This window comes from Bubalus bubalis, chromosome 5 (genome assembly GCF_019923935.1).
Source record: "Bubalus bubalis isolate 160015118507 breed Murrah chromosome 5, NDDB_SH_1, whole genome shotgun sequence".
In the NCBI taxonomy this organism is placed as follows: domain Eukaryota; kingdom Metazoa; phylum Chordata; class Mammalia; order Artiodactyla; family Bovidae; genus Bubalus; species Bubalus bubalis.
The window spans coordinates 53,885,152-53,903,225 of NC_059161.1; the positions used below are offsets into that span (position 1 = coordinate 53,885,152).

Below are 18,074 nucleotides of genomic sequence, written 5' to 3' on the forward strand. Positions count from 1 at the left end.
TTCAACTGACTCAGAAGCGTAAGACTTTGGGACTAGCTGAGCCTGAGACTGAATTTCATTTCTATCTTTATCTAGCTTTGAGACCTTGGACAAAGAGCCTCTCTCAGCCTTGGTTTCCTCATCTGAATTGTGGATAGTAGCAGGATTGCGGGGGAAGCACTCTGACAAGAACATGTTTTGCACAGTGATCAGATACAGTGACTTCTTTGGAAATGATATTATATCTTTTGACAGAAACTTTCATTCAAGTTAGCAATTACAATATTTTGTATGAAAAAAAAGTAGCAGTGTGTTCTTTTTATTAGGAACTGATGGAGCTATATTTGTTTTAGACAGGGGCAAGTGTCCGAGTGGTGAATCAGCTGCTTACAGAGATGGATGGTCTGGAAACACGTCAGCAAGTTTTTATTATGGCAGCCACTAACAGACCAGGTAAGAAAGAAGATTATAAAACAGCTAAGTCTAAAGACTTCCAGCATTTACAAACAGTATAATTTACATACATCCTAGTAAAGAAAGATTAAGTTTGGGGAATCCCTTTTTGGTTCATAAGTTGGAATAAAACTTTAGAAAGCATTTAAGTCACCTATAATTTTTTTTAATGGATGGATGTGTGTGTGTGTGTGTGTGTGTGTGTGTGTGTGTGTGTGTGTGTGTGTTTGGTGGTATGGCCTGGATTCTGTAAGACTTTTTTTCTTTGTTGGTGGACAGCAAGTTGTCTTGTTGGCCAAGAACACTTGTAACATACACTTTGACCGTGAAGTATTATCAGGATTTATATCCTGTGGTTCCTCTCAAGCTTATAGGACACAGGAACCAGACTCTTTTTCACTGTATCTGAAGGTTGAAGGTGGGTGTTTAAGGTTTTATCGTAGAAGCTTATCCATATACCTGCACTTAACTCATTTTTTAAATTGTTAAAAAGCTTAAGTCCTCTGGGAAAGGCTTAGAAAAAGCCTCAAAACTTTAGAAATAATGAATGAAGGTGGCTTATACTTTGGGTCCTAAATTGTTTTCATATTGTTTGATACTTCACCATCCGTATGAGCGACTCTCATAGCTGCCCTGCATTGAGGTTTCTAACTATGTCTGCCAGCAGTGACATGGGACTTTAATTGCTTAAATGGATTTTTCAGTTTTCTAAGCTGATATAATTTTTCGTTTCTCGTAAGTTAGTACAGATACTAAAATCTTCATGAATTGTATACCATTTCATTTTAAAAAGAAAAATTGAAAGGTGTTATGGTTTAACACCTTTGAATTAGACTCTTATCTTTGAATCAGAGATATTTCCTTTGAGTTCAGCAGTACTGGGTGTGAGTCCTGGCTGTAGCACTTCACATCTTACCAACTCTTCTCTTTCAACCGTAATTAGTCTGTACCAACTGAGTAGGTTATAATTCAGTTCCGACACTAACCACTTAAGAGTTAGTGCCAGAACCTGCAAGTTAAGGGGTGAGTCGTCTTGGCGACTGCCCTCCGTCAGATGCCAGCTGCACGGGGTGTCTCCAGGACACCTGCGCTTCTGACCAACTTGCTACACAGGCTTGGGGATTCCCATAACTGCCCTCACGTTCAATAACTTGCCAGAAGGACTAACAAAATGAAGAAAAGCACTATACCTACATTTCCAGTTTGTTATAAAGGGTACACTTGGGGCTAGATCTCAGAGGTGGTACGGTTTCCAGGCCCTTTCTCCACGGAGTCAGGACACGTCACCCTCCTGTCCCATCAGCGTGTTCATCAACCAGGAATCTCCCTCAAGTTTGATGTCCAGAGTTTTTATTGATTACTCATCAGCCATGTGTTTGAACTCAATCCCCCTGCCTCCCCAGATGTCTGGCTACAAGTTCCAGCCCTCTAATCAGATGGTTAGTTATTCTGATAACCAGCCCCATCCTGAAGTTATATTGGGGCCAACCTTGAGTCATCTCTTGAGCATAACAGAGACACTCCTGTTGCACAGAAAACTCTAGCCAAGAGCCAGAGGTAACGACCACTGTACTTATTCTTTACTGTACCACATTAATCCTGAGCATATATTACTTCATATTGCTGCTGCTGCTGCTTAGTCACTTCAGTCGTGTCCGACTCTGTGAGACCCCATAGACGGCAGCCCACCAGGCTCCCCTGTCCCTGGGATTCTCCAGGCAAGAACAGTGGAGTGGGTTGCCATTTCCTTCTCCAACTTCATCTTGCTAACCAGTACTTATTCATCTATAAAATGAGGATGATAATACCTAATAGGCAGTATTGTCAACAAAGCTTAAGTGATGTTGGTAATGTATATATTGTAGTGTGTGGCAAGTAGCTGTTAAGTAATTATTATCATTGTCATACACACTTTAGGTATTGGCAGTAGGAACAGTCGTTGGGTCATAAAATCAGAGTCATGCTAGAAGAAACCTTGAAGGTCTCAAATTTGGATAGCATCACATCCTGCCTTTCCAAGCAGCTGCAGATCTTTTCTAGCAGATTTCGAGAAGACAGTATTGGGTCTGCCATAACCTATTCTGTCTTTAACTGCACTCAACGTCTTTCATTCATGTTTATTGTAGACATCTTATCTTTTAGTTTAATCTCTGTAGATTAGAAAATAGTGAATCCTTCAGCATTACTTAAATTTTACTTAAAATCCTTTCCTTCAAAAGGATTCAGGTACATTGTCTTTCCACTTTTTTTTTTTCACCTCCTCTGATCTCTTTATTCACCTCCTCTGATCCCTTTATTCACCTTTTAACTCCTTCTCCAGATTCTCCTTAGTTGTAAAAGCGGACAACTGAGTGTAGTCGTCTATTGAGCTTAGCCAGTGAATGGAGGCTGAATCATCATATGGCCCCTGTGTTTTGTTCTTTCCAGCATCCTTGAGTATTGTCTTCCTCTCTACTGTACCTCACCCATCACTTCCTCCCGATTACATTGAAGAGCCACATAAATTTAAAAACAGATGTTCTGGGTCTCTCTGCTTGTATTGATGCTTGTTTGGCAGTTCTGTCCCATTTTATTCTATCCTGTGACATTCTGTTTGGTTGTTTATAACTTCTTTCCTGGTTAGCCTTAAGAAATCCGCTCCTGCCTGATGTACTGGTCAGCTATTGCTGCGTGACAAACTGCTACCATACTTAGTGTCTTAAAATCACCATTTTTGCCTTGTTCTCATTTTGTAGGTCAGGAATTCAGGGAGGGCTTGTCCAGGTGGTTCATCTGTGATCCACATGCCACCAGCAGGCATGGCTGGGCCAGAGAATCCCTTCCGAGGTGACTTCTCTGCTCACGTGTCTGGTGCCTTGGTGCTCCTTGGCATTATGCCTCCCCTCTCCCTCTGCAGTTGTCCTCTTCCAAAGCCTCGCCATGTGGCTTGACTTCTGTTAGCATGGCTCTCTGAGTACTCACCCTTCTTAGACAACAGCTGGATTCCAAGAGATAAAGGCAGAAGTTGCCATTCCTCTTGAAGGTAAGGCCCAGATTAGACAAACTCTCTTTGTCAGGACAGTGACAGGAAGAGCCAGATTCAAAGGGAGAGAATTCGGAATGTAAAAACATGTAGTTATCTTTAATCCTTGTTATGTAAATTTTTCTCTCATCATATTCATTTTATTATGGTGCAAGTTATACATCAGCCTTACGGTTTGGTGTTGTATATGGATCAGTTATATCAGTATAGTTTTCTTTAATCTCAGAAGATTTACTTTTTCACTCATTTTTACAGAATTTTTATTATATGCCTGGTCCTACTGAGCTTTGGGAATTCAAAGGTTAGCAATTCAGAAAACTTATTTGCCTGCATATGTTCTGATTTGGGGCTGAACAGGGAATAAGTAATAGGCAGTCCAATAAAACAGGGTAAGAGGATGGAGAATGTCTATTTTGGGGAAAGGAATGCTAACTTAGATATCATGGTCCAGGAAGCCTTCTTCAGAAGAAGTGACATATGAGCAGGAAACCAAATAATGTGAAGAATTGAGCTATACAATAATCTGAGAGAAGGCATTCCAGGTAGGCAACAATAAGTGTAAAGGCCCTGAGGTGAGAACAGGTTTGGAGAACCAGCACGGCCAGTGTGTCTCAAGTGAAAAGACCTGCGGGGGGCAGGGGGGAGTCAGTAATGGAGAGGAGCAAGGGGTCTTTTAGGCCACAGTATGGGGTGTGGGTTTTATTCTGCCATGAAGATTTTTTGAATGGGAATGATGTGATCTAGTTTTCTTTTTATAAAATATATGACTTTTTTTATTAATAACTTTGTATTTTGAAACATTTATAAACTCACAGGAAATCATAAAAAATAATGCACAGATGTTCCATTTACCCAGTTGTTACATTTTACATAACTATGGTACAAAATCAAAACCAGGAAATAGACATTTGTGTAATTTTGTCTATTTCTGTGCTGTTTTAGCACATGTGTGGATTCATGTAATCCCATTGCAGTCAACACAAGAACTGTTCCATCACCCACAGACCTCCTTCCTGCTGTCCCTTTATGGAAATAACCACCTCTCTCCCCCCATCTCTAACTCAGGGCAACTGCTAGTCTGTTCTCCATCTCTATAACTGTATCACTTTTAAGAATTTTGTATGAAAGTTATCATACAAAATGTGACCTTTAGGTTGGCTTTATTCACCTATTCTAATGCCCGTGTTGTTCAGTTGCTAAGTCGTGTCTGACTCTTTGCAACCCAGTGGACTGCAGCACACCAGGCCTCCCTATCCTTCACCATCTCCCAGAGTTTGCTCAAACTCATGTCCATTGAGTCGGTGATGCCATCCAACCATCTCATCTTCTGTGTTCCTCTTTTCTTCCTGCCTTCGATCTTTCCCAGCATTAGAATTCTTTTCCAATGAGTCAACTCTTCACATTAGGTGGCAAAATATGAGACTGATTGAAATTCTTGTATGTATCAATAGGCTGTTCCTTTTCAGTACTGAGTAATGTTCTGTGGTGTGGAGGTAGGTCCTAGTTTGCTTAACCATTCTCTTCTTGGGGGCATTATGTTCATTTCCAGTTTTTGAGTGCTTCATATAAAGCTGCCCTGAACACCTACATATAGGTTCTTGTGTGGACATAATTTGTTTCTTTGAAATAGATGCCCAGGAGCATGGTTGCTGGGTCATATGATAAATATATGTTCATTTTTAAAGAGGTTATCAGACTCTTCTTGAGTGACTGTGATTTCTGTCAGTAATGCTGAGAGAGATTCAGTTTTTTTGCATCTTTGTCCCAGTCTGTAGCTTGTCTTTTCATCATCTTATTTCCTTTTATACATTACTTTCTGAGGACCATGTCTAAAATCTGTTTTTCAAAACTATGTCACAAAGATTGTCTCCTGTGTTTTCTTTCAAAGTGTTATGGTTATGTTTCACACTTAAACCTGTGATCTGTTTTTAGGTAACTTAAGTGAGTCACAAAGTTTTGGTCAAAGGTTTTTTTTTCCCCCTGTGGTATCCAGTTGTTCCACCATCATTCGTTGAAGACTCCTTCCTCCACTGAGTCACTTTTACACCTTTTTCAACAATAAGTTGATCAGTGCTAGCAATGAACAATTGGAGTTTGAAATTGAAAATACAATACCATTTACATCAGCACCAAAAAGAAAGAAAAACAGGGACTTAGGTATAAATTAATAAAATATGTACAAGATCTGTATGAAGCAAACTATGAAACTCTGATGGAAAAAAATCAAAGATCTGAATAAATAGATATCTCGAGATGTTGTGTCTGATAGGAAGACTCGGTGCTGTCAAGATATCGGTCTTCCCAGTTTGGTCTATAGATTCAAAGCAATCCTAGCAAGTTTTTTTAAAGAACATTTGTTTCTAAAGTTGATATTGAAGGGCAAAAGTTTATATTCTAAAGTTTATATGGAAGTTCAGTTCAGTTCAGTCGCTCAGTCGTGTCCGACTCTTTGCGACCCCATGAATCGCAGCATGCCAGGCCTCCCTGTCCATCACCAACTCCCCGAGTTCACCCAAACATTGTCCACCGAGTCGGTAATGCCATCCAGCCATCTCATCCTCTGTCGTCCCCTTCTCCTCCTGCCCCCAATCCCTCCCAGCATCAGAGTCTTTTCCAATGAGTCAACTCTTTGCATGAGGTGGCCAAAGTACTGGAGTTTCAGCTTTAGCATCATTCCTTCCAAAGAAATCCCAGGGCTGATCTCCTTCAGAATGGACTGGTTGGATCTCCTTGTAGTCCAAAGGACTCTCAAGAGTCTTCTCCAACACCACAGTTCAAAAGCATCAATTCTTCGGCACTCAGCCTTCTTCACAGTCCAACTCTCACATCCATACATGACCACTGGAAAAACCATAGCCTTGACTAGACGGACCTTTGTTGGCAAAGTAATGTCTCTGCTTCTCAATATGCTATCTAGGTTGGTCATAACTTTCCCTCCAAGGAGTAAGCGTCTTTTAATTTCATGGCTGCAGTCACCATCTGCAGTGATTTTGGAGCCTGGAAAAATAAAGTCTGACACTGTTTCCACTGTTTCCCCATCTGTTTCCCATGAAGTGATGGGACCAGATGCCATGATCTTCGTTTTCTGAATGTTGAGCTTTAAGCCAACTTTTTCACTCTCCACTTTCACTTTCATCAAGAGGCTTTTGAGTTCCTCTTCACTTTCTGCCATAAGGGTGGTGTCATCTGCATATCGGAGGTTATTGCTCTTTCTCCCGGCAATCTTGATTCCAGCTTGTATTTCTTCCAGTCCAGCATTTCTCATGATGTACTCTGCATAGAAGTTAAATAAACAGGGTGACAATATACAATATTGTCATATTATACAATATACAATATATTTGTATATATACAACTCCTTTTCCTATTTCTCCACAATTAGTTTAATCAGACTTGCTGTTTAAGATATTAATAAGGAAGTACATGTATTATTAGAGACTTCCCTGGTGGCTCAGACAGTAAAGCATCTGCCTACAATGTGGGAGACCTGGGTTCGGTCCCTGGATTGGGAAGATCCCTTAGAGAAGGAAATGGCAACCCACTCCAGTACTCTTGCCTAGAAAATCCTATGGACGGAGGAGCTTGTTAGGCTACCGTCCACAGGGTTGCAAAGAGTCAGACACAACTGAGTGACTTCACTTCATATGTATTATTATTCAAAATTTTGTTTTCCTAACAGTTTGATAACTTTTAATACCATTGATTTCTTTGTAATCCTATGTATTTTGCCTTATGCATTAAAGCACGTTTTTGACAAGGAGTCCATAAATTTCACTGTAGTCCCAAAGGAGTTCTTAACATAGAGGATCATCTTGAGTTAGAAGATCCATGGTCCAGGGGAGAATTGGTATGAGCTTGGTGGGAGAATTAAGAAGTGATCAGTGGGAGCTGATCCCACTTTGGGATATATTTTGAAGGTAAAACCAATAGAAAGTACTGTAATTAGATGTGGATGTGAGACAGAGAATAAACAAAGATTACTATTAGTTTTTTTTACCTAAAAGCTAGGTAAAAAGTTTGCTACTTGCTGAAATGGAGAGCACTTGGAGAGGAGTAAGTAGGTTTCTATTTTATTTGTATATCAGTTTCTTTTGCTATTAGCATACCTAAGCAATCATTGCCTATCCTGAGGTCACAGAGATTAACTCCTATGTTTTCTCTTAAGAGGTTTATACTTTTAGTGCTCACATTTAGGTCTTTGATCCATTTTGAGTTAATTTTTGTCTGTTGTGAGAAAGGTGTTCATCCTTTTGCAGGCTATTCATGTGTCTCAGGATTCTTTGTTGCAAAGACTAATCTTTTTCCCATAGAATTGTCTTGGCAGCATTGTTGAAAATTGAAGGTCCATTGGTAACACATTATTTTCTGTAAGTTGAAAATTGCTACTGTTAGCTCTAAAATTTTAGCTTTTTTTTTTTAGTACTTAATAGGATGGCTAAAAAGCCTCTTGATGAAAGTGAAAGTGGAGAGTAAAAAAGTTGGCTTAAAGCTCAACAATTCAGAAAACGAAGATCATGGCATCTGGTCCCATCACTTCATGGGAAATAGATGGGGAAACAGTGGAAACAGTGTCAGACTTTATTTTTCGGGGCTCCAAAATCACTGCAGATGGTGACTGCGGCCATGAAATTAAAAGACGCTTACTCCTTGGAAGAAAAGTTATGACCAACCTAGATAGCATATTCAAAAGCACAGACATTACTTTGCCAACAAAGGTCCATCTAGTCAAGGCTATGGTTTTTCCAGTGGTCACATATGGATGTGAGAGTTGGACTGTGAAGAAAGCTGAGCGCCAAAGAATTAATGCTTTTGAACTGTGGTGTTGGAGAAGACTCTTGAGAGTCCTTTGGACTACAAGGAGATCCAACCAGTCCATTCTGAAGGAGATCAGCTCTGGGATTTCTTTGGAAGGAATGATGCTAAAGCTGAAACTCCAGTACTTTGGCCACCTCATGCGAAGAGTTGAGTCATTGGAAAAGACTCTGATGCTGGGAGGGATTGGGGGCAGGAGGAGAAGGGGACGACAGAGGATGAGATGGCTGGATGGCATCACTGACTCGATGGACGTGAGTCTGAGTGAACTCGGGGAGTTGGTGATGGAGAGGGAGGCCTGGCGTGCTGCGATTCATGGGGTCGCAAAGAGTCGGACATGACTGAGCGACTGAACTGAACTGAACTGTATGGGATAGCAGTTGCTTTTTGATCAATAGCTGAGGAAGAGTTTCTCCTGTTATGCATCTGTCTGATTTGTAAGCAAATGGATTTTGTCCTTAAATCTTTAGAATTGTTGATGACTTTTTCATCGCAAAGATAAGAATTGTTCTGTTAGAAAACGAAGAGGGTAAGAATTGTTATCTTGAGTCTTCAACTTAAAGACACAATTAGGTAAGGAACCATTTAGGAAGCTGTAAAAATAATCCAAGTAAAAGATGATAGTTTGAATCAGGTAATATCTGGGGGTAGAAAGAATCTGAATATGTTGTATGATAGAGTTGACAGGATTTGCTAATGGGTTGAATATAGATGTGGAAGAATGGAATCCAGTATGACTCCCAAATTTCAGGCCTGAAAAGCTGGAAGGATCTGTTGGCCTTAACCAAGGTGGGAACTGATGGAGAAAGATCCGAATCTCAGTCATCATTAAGATGCCTGTAGTGAAACAGAATTGTTGAGTATGAACCAGCTTTTCTTTGAGAAATGATGTAATACATGAAAATTTATAAGAGCTTTTGTTGGAACATTGTTTAAATCATCTAACCCCCCCCCCCCAAACCTGGCACGCACCCTTTATGGCATGTAAACTACTCAGGATGCTTTTTACTGTAAATAAAGTAAGTAAATAATTTACGAAAATAATAAACTATAAGATACTAAATGTGATGTTTGTCAGTAAGAGAGTTTAAATTATTATTAAAGTCCTAAACTAAGAATCCTTTCTAAATACAATAGGGATTGTTTATATCAAGCTTTATTTTGAGACATGCTGATCTGGCTTTAAGATCTACATTTGTGGACTTCCCTGGTGGTCCATAGGTTAAGACTGTGCTCCCAGTGCATGAGGCGCAGGTTCAGGCCCTGGTCAGGGAACTAGAACCCACGTGCCTCAACTAAGAGTTTACATGCCATAACTAAGACCTGGTGCAGCCAGATAAATAAAACTAAATAAGTAAAAATTTAAAAAAGATCTGCATTTTTATGTTTAAAATAAAAGATGTTTTCACAGCATGGTATTGGTATAGACATAGACATATAGATCATTGGATTATAGCATCAAAACAATGTTTCTACAAATATGTGGACAATTGACTATTTTTTTTTAATAAAGCACAAAGGCACCGGTGGGAAAAGGATGACCTTTTCAGTAGTGATGGAACAATTGAATATCCATATGCAAGAAGAGTGAACTTTAATCCATACCTTTTATGACGTGTAAAAATGAACTCAAATGATCAAAGACCAATGAAAATCCAAAGCTACGAGACTGCTAGAAGAAAATATAGGGTAAAATTTTTTCTACCTTGGATCAAGCAAAAGATTTCATAGATGTGATACCAAAAGTGCAGTCTTTAGGGCAAGTGGTTTAATTGAACTGCTCTTCAAAGGATGCCACTAAGAGAATAAAAAGACCAAAGACTGAGAGAAAATTTGCAAAGTATGTTATTTGATAAAGGATATTTCATGAACTCAACAACATAACTAAAAACTCAACAGCAGCAAAAGGTATTAAAAATAGGCAAAAGAATTGTACAGACACCTCATCATAGAAAGTATAGGTGACAGATGAAAAGGTGCTCAATGTCATTAGTCATCAAGGAAATGCAGATTAAAGCTGCAGTGAGATATCACTGCGAACCTTAGAATGACTAAAATGAAAGAGACTAATTATAGGGCATTTCATGGACGCCAAGTCTGCGAGAGCACACGTGGGTGCCAGGCGGGAGGGGACCAGGAAGACCCAGCTGAAGGTGTATGGATTTGAGCCTCGATATTTCTAACCCAAGATTTAGAAGTGCATTGTGATTCCTGTCCATTAGACTGTAAAGTTATGTAGGTAATGTTGGAAACTATGATGACGGCTGAATTGGAATGACCTTTAGGCTATTTTGGACCACTCCAAAGAATGTGGGTTGCTAGAAACCCTCCCAGCTTTGCTTTTGTTGAATTGGAAGATCCCTGAGATGCAGGGCTAGATGGGAGAACAGTATGTGGGCATCTAGATCAGAGGTTTGAGAGTTCTGCCGTTGGTGTTCGCACTGGACAAGAGGTTTTCCAGTTGGTGTGGAATCCTAGAAATTTCAAGATAGATAGTTTACCTTTGCTTTGGGTCAGAAGGTCTGTATGTGATTCCCTGGTGGTGGGCTTCCCTGGTGGCTCACAGGGTTAAAGCATTTGCCTGCAATGCAGGAGACCTGGGTTTAATCCTTGAGTCAGGAAGATTCCCTGGAAAAGGAAATGGCAACCCACTCCAGTATTCTTGCCTGGAAAATGCCATGGATGGAAGAGCCTGGTAAGTTACAGTCCATGGGGTTGCAAAGAGTTGGACATGACTGAGCAACTTTACTTCACTTCAACAGTATCTCATGACTTCCTACTTTTGCATTCCAGTCCCCCATAATGAAAAGGACATCTTTTAGGGTGTTAGTTCTAGAAGATCTTGTAAGTCTTCATGGAACCGTTCAGTTTCAGCTTCTTCAGCATTACTGGTTGGGGCATAGACTTGAATTACTGTGATATTGAATGGTTTGCCTTGGAAATGAGCAGAGATGATTCTGTCATTTTTGAAATTTCACCCAAGTACTGCATTTTGGACTCTTATTGACTCTGATGGCTACTCCATTTCTTCTAAGGGATTCTTGCCCACAGTAGTAGATATAATGGTCATCTGAGTTAAATTCGCCCATTCCCAACCATTTTAGTTGCCTGATTCCTAAAATGTTGATATTCACTCTTTGCATCTCCTGTTTGAATAAGTTTGTCTTGATTCATGGACCTAACCTAACATTCTAGGTTCCTGTGCAATGTTAATGTTGTTCTTTACAGCACTGGACTTTACTTCCATCACCAGTCACATCCACAGTTGGGTGTTGTTTTCACTTTGGCTCTGTCTCTTCATTCTTTCTGGTGTTATTTCTCCACTCTTCTCAAGTAGCATATTGGGCACCTACCGATCTGGGGAGTTCATCTTTCAGTGTCATGTCTTTTTGCCTTTTCATACTGTTCATGGGGTTCTAAAGGCAAGAATACTGGAGTGGTTTGCCATGCCGCCTCCAGTGGACCACCATGTTTTGTCAGAATTTTTCACCATGATGCATCTGTCTTGGGTGGCCTTACACGGCATGGTTCATAGTTTCAGTGAGTTAAAATAAGTTGGTTCATAGTTTCACTGAGTTATGTATATGAATACATAGCTCTTTGTAACATTCTTTATTTGGAAATTTGAGACTATTCAAGATAACTGTGGCCTCCAGTTTAAGGGTACATTGTAGAGCTGAACTTTGAGATACTGTGCAAGAATTTTTTCCATACTGTCATTTGTAATATGTTTTGTGAGAATTCTTGGGATTAAAGTTTTGGTTACAAATTGTTGTTTTAACCTGAAAGCCTGTTTTTTCCTTAAAGAACTAAAATAATCTGAGCTTGGTATCACGTCTTGGTATAACACTCTTATTGGAAGCCATACTAACGTATTTTCTTGTAAAGTGCTTTTAAAAAAAATGTTAAAGATAAGGTGTCCATATGGCGTGGATTTATCTCTGGGCTTTCTATTTTGTTCCATTGATCTATATTTCTGTCTTTGTGCCAGTACCATACTGTCTTGATAACTGTGGCTTTGTAGTAGAGCCTAAAGTCAGGTAGGTTGATTCCTCCAGTTCCATTCTTCTTTCTCAAGATCGCTTTGGCTATTCGAGGTTTTTGTATTTCCATACAAATTGTGAAATTATTTGTTCCAGCTCTGTGAAGAATACCGTTGGTAGCTTGATAGGGATTGCATTGAATCTATAAATTGCTTTGGGTAGTATACTCATTTTCACTATATTGATTCTTCCAATCCATGAACATGGTATATTTCTCCATCTATTAGTGTCCTCTTTGATTTCTTTCACCAGTGTTTTATAGTTTTCTATATATAGGTCTTTAGTTTCTTTAGGTAGATATATTCCTAAGTATTTTATTCTTTCCGTTGCAATGGTGAATGGAATTGTTTCCTTAATTTCTCTTTCTGTTTTCTCATTATTAGTGTATAGGAATGGAAGGGATTTCTGTGTGTTGATTTTATATCCTGCAACTTTACTATAGTCATTGATTAGTTCTACTAATTTTCTGGTGGAGTCTTTAGGGTTTTCTATGTAGAGGATCATGTCATCTGCAAATAGTGAGAGTTTTACTTCTTCTTTTCCAATTTGGATTCCTTTTATTTCTTTTTCTGCTCTGATTGCTGTGGCCAAAACTTCCAAAACTATGGTGAATAGTAATGGTGAAAGTGGGCACCCTTGTCTTGTTCAAGGGAACAAAATAGAAAGCCCAGAGATAAATCCACGCACATATGGACACCTTATCTTTGACAAAGGAGGCAAGAATATACAATGGATTAAAGACAATCTCTTTAACAAGTGGTGCTGGGAAATCTGGTCAACCACTTGTAAAAGAATGAAACTAGAACACTTTCTAACACCATACACAAAAATAAACTCAAAATGGATTAAAGATCTAAACGTAAGACCAGAAACTATAAAACTCCTAGAGGAGAACATAGGCAAAACACTCTCTGGCATACATCACAGCAGGATCCTCTCTGACCCACCTCCCAGAATATTGGAAATAAAAGCAAAAATAAATAAATGGGACCTAATTAACCTTAAAAGCTTCTGCACGTCAAAGGAAACTATTAGCAAGGTGAAAAGACAGCCTTCAGAATGGGAGAAAATAATAGCAAATGAAGCAACTGACAAACAACTAATCTCAAAAATATACAAGCAACTCCTACAGCTCAACTCCAGAAAAATAAATGACCCAATCAAAAAATGGGCCAAAGAACTAAATAGACATTTCTCCAAAGAAGACATACAGATGGCTAACAAACACATGAAAAGATGCTCAACATCACTCATTATCAGAGAAACGCAAATCAAAACCACTATGAGGTACCATTTCACACCAGTCAGAATGGCTGCAATCCAAAAGTCTACAAGTAATAAATGCTGGAGAGGGTGTGGAGCAAAGGGAGCCCTCTTACACTGTTGGTGGGAATGCAAACTAGTACAGCCACTATGGAGAACAGTGTGGAGATTCCTTAAAAAACTGGAAATAGAACTGCCTTATGATCCAGCAATCCCACTGCTGGGCATACACACTGAGGAAACCAGAAGGGAAAGAGACACGTGTACCCAAGTGTTCATCGCAGCACTGTTTATAATAGCCAGGACATGGAAGCAACCTAGATGTCCATCAGCAGATGAATGGATAAGAAAGCTATGGTACATATACACAATGGAGTATTACTCAGCCATTAAAAAGAATACATTTGAATCAGTTCTAATGATGTGGATGAAACTGGAGCCTATTATACAGAGTGAAGTAAGCCAGAAAGAAAAACACCAATACAGTATACTAACGCATATATATGGAATTTAGAAAGATGGTAACAATAACCCTGTGTACGAGACAGCAAAAGAGACACTGATGTATAGAACAGTCTTATGGACTCTGTGGGAGAGGGAGAGGGTGGGAAGATTTGGGAGAATGGCATTGAAACATGTAAAATATCATGTATGAAACGAGTTGCCAGTCCAGGTTCGATGCACGATACTGGATGCTTGGGGCTGGTGCACTGGGACGACCCAGAGGGATGGTATGGGGAGGGAGGAGGGAGGAGGGTTCAGGATGGGGAACACATGTATACCTGTGGCGGATTCATTTTGATATTTGGCAAAACTAATACAATTATGTAAAGTTTAAAAAAAAAAATGTTAACATAATTGTGTAATAGTTGAATCCACTATTACCATAGTTCTTGTCCCATAGAAGGCAGTTGGTTACACAAATCTTATTTTGTAAAGAAACACAATTGAGGGTTTTGAATTGAAGGAAGACTTTGGTTGTCTTACCTTAGTGATGGTATACTTTTAGGAGCAGAAACCAGTTCAAAGGTCATGATACTCAGTGACCAACATTTTAAAATACAGTTACATGATACATTATAATTCAGTTTCCCTAAAAAAAGAAAAACTTTTATCATTAGTACGAAAACTTCCCACAAAGCTTTAAAAATTGCTTCCATTTTATGTAATTTGAGATACTACGTGGGAATTCTTCATTGATCCATCATGATGTAAAACGCACTTTATGACTCAGAGGTAACTGCAGAATTGAATATGGAGGCACATATATCCTTCCACTTAGAAATGGAGAGGAGTTGTAATTTCAAGGTTTTGTACAATTAGATTAAATCGTAATGCAACAACAACAAAAGATTAACTGTACTAAGAACTGACAAGGATACAGAGTATATGAATGTATTACTGTTGGCAATGGAAGATGGTACAGCTTGTTTGGAAAGCAGCTTGTTGATTTTTAAAAGTTAAATGTACACCTGCAGTGTGTTATTGCCATACTGCTTTGCATCCCATACACAGGTATTTACTGAGAGAAACAAAAGCATATACAAAGACTAGTACTTGAGTGGTCACAGCATCTCTGTTTATAGTAGTCCAAAACTGGAAATGAACCAAATGTTTGTCAACAGAAGAATTAAAAAACAAATGTGATATAGCCACACAATGGAATGCCACTCAGCAATAAAAAAGTTAAATACTGATACATATGACAACTTAGGTGAATCTCGAAATAATTATGTTGAGTAAAAGAAAGCAGACAGTATATACTGTATGATTCCACTTACATAAAATTCAAGAAAATGCAAACTAATCCATCGTGACAAAACGGATCAGTGGCTGCCTAGGATAAGGGGATTTAGGGAAAGACAAGAGAGAGAGGAAATCATCAGTAAAGTGGAATCATCAGTAGAAAGGAATCATCAGTAAAAAGGAATCGTCAGTAAAGTGCACTCCATTTTTAAAGTGCAGTGGTTTCCTAAGACCACAATTGTTTGCAAACCTTTGCCCTGTAGAGTCAGGTAACCCTTAGGCTTGTCAGACACATGGTGGTGAAAGTGTCAGGCTTCATTCTGCAGGGTGGAGCTGGATTTGAGAGAACTGAATATGTATTTTAGGAGGATAACTCCGGCAGCATTGTAAGGGGTCCCAGGGAGGGGAAATTTAGAAAAGAACCAGTTAAGGGGACATTACATTTGGCCTTGACTGAGGTTCGAGGTAATTGGAAGCAGACTTGATAAAATTGATAGAATGTGTCACCAATTAGAGGGAAGGGAGAAACCTGCCTGGTATTTGGGGGACAGGCAGGGGTCATCATATAAGTCTGAGAATCCTGAAGGAAAACAGGTTTGGGGTAGGAGGTGGATAGATAGACTTCACTTTTTTAAGGACAAGGAGAATCTTTTATTTCTAAAACTACTGTAATTTATCAGTTTTTTTCTCTTAAAAATGCACTCTTCCTGTCTCTCATGTTAATTATATTTTGTAAAAGATTTTATTTTATTTATTTAAGGCTTTTCCTCCCTTTGTCTCTAGATATCATTGACCCTGCAATCCTGCGCCCAGGCCGCCTGGACAAAACACTCTTTGTGGGTTTACCACCCCCAGCAGATCGTCTTGCCATCTTAAAAACTATCACAAAAGTGAGTAAAGGAAATGGTATATTTTTGTGTATGTTTCTGACATTTTAAATATAGATAGGTTTAAATATTGCCCAACCTATATCTCCCAAGGGAGAAGGTGAACTATTATTTATAATTTTTTAATTAATTTTTATTGGATTGTAGTTGCTTTACAGTGTTGTGTTTCTACTGTACAGAAAAGTGAATCAGCTATATGTATACATATATCCCCTCTTTTGGGAATTTCCGTCCCATTTAGGTCAACACAGCACTGGAGTTCCCTGTGCTATATAATAGGTTCTCCTTAGTTACCTATTTTATACATATATGTTACCTAGTGTATACATATATGTCAGTCCCAGTCTCCCATTTCCTCCCACCACCCCTCTTTCATCCTTGGCACCCATACATTTGTTCTCTACTACTTTTGCTTTGCAAATAAGATCATCTTTACCATTTTTCTAGATTCCACATATATGCATTAATATACAATATTTGTTTTTCTCTGACTTACTTCACTCTGTATGGCAGTTTTTAGGTTCATCCATTTCTCTACAAATGACCCAATTTCATTCCTTTTTATGGCAGAGGAATATCCCATTGTATATATGTCCACATCTTCTGTATCCATTTCTCTGTTGATGGACATTTAGGTCATTTCCATGTCCTGGCTTGTGTAAACAGTGCTGCAGTGAATATGGGGGTGCATGTGTCTTTTTGAATTATGGTTTTCTCCAGATATATGCCCAGTAATAAGGTTGCTGGGTCATTTGGTAGCTTTAAGAAACCTCACACTGTTCTGCATAGTGGCTATTATCAGTTTACATTCCCACCAGTGGTACACGAGGGTCACATTTCTTCATACCCTCTCCAGCATTGATTGTAGACTTTGATGATGGCCATTCTGACTGGTGTGAGGTGATACCTCATAGTTTTGATTTGCATTTCTCTTGTAAAAGTGGCAAGAATACACAGAACTATATTTAAAAAGTCTTAATGACCCAGATAACCACAATGGTGTGGTCACTCACCTAGAGCCAGACATCCAGGAGTGTAAAGTCAGGTGGGCCTGAGGAAGCATTACTATGAACAAAGCTAGTGGAGGTAATGGAATTCCAGCTGAGCTATTTCAGATCGTGAAAGACGATGCTGTTAAAATGCTACACTCAATATGTCTGCAGTTTTTGAAAACTCAGCAGTGGCCACAGGACTGGAAAAGGTCAGTTTTCATTCCAGTCCCAAAGAAGGGCGATGCCAAAGAATGTTCAAACTACACACAGTTGCACTTGTTTCACAAGCTAATAAGGTTATGCTCAAAATCCTTCAAGCTAAGCTTCAGCAATATGTGAACTGAGAAATTTCAGATGTACGAGCTGGTTTTAGAAAAGGCTAAGGAACCAGAGATCAAATTGCCAACATCCATTGGATCATAAAGAAGGCAAGAGAATTCCAGAAAAATATCTACTCTGCTTCATTGACTATACTAAAGCCTTTGACTATGTGGATCACAACAAACTGTGGAAAATTCTTAAAGAGATGGGAATACCAGACCACCTTACCTGTCGTCTCCTGAGAAACCTGTATGTGCGTCAAGAAGCAGCACTTAGAACTGGACATGGAACAACAGACTGGTTCAGAATTGGGAAAGGAGTACGACAAGGCTATATATTGTCACCTGGCTTATTTAACTTATATGCGGAATGCGAAATGCTGGACTGGATGAAGCATAAGCTGGAATCAAGATTACCAGATGAAGTATCAGCAACCTCAGAAATGAAGATGATATCACTAATGGCAGAAAATGAAGAGGAACTAAAGAGTTTCTTGATGAAGGTAAAAGAAGAGAGTAAAAAAGCTGACTTGAAACTCAACATTCACAAAACTAAG

At 39.1% G+C, this 18,074-nt stretch overlaps 1 protein-coding gene across 5 annotated transcripts in view; it reads left to right on the plus strand.

Annotated features, from left to right (window-relative positions):
* Nucleotides 1-18,074, plus strand: part of NVL (nuclear VCP like) — a 164,036-nt gene that overhangs the window by 46,443 nt on the left and 99,519 nt on the right. For all 5 annotated transcript variants that reach the window (XM_006044915.4, XM_006044917.4, XM_006044916.4 and 2 more), the window contains 2 exons: nt 333-432; nt 16,102-16,208. In XM_006044915.4, the coding sequence (XP_006044977.3) occupies nt 333-432; nt 16,102-16,208 (207 nt within the window). The remainder of the gene's footprint in view (nt 1-332; nt 433-16,101; nt 16,209-18,074) is intronic.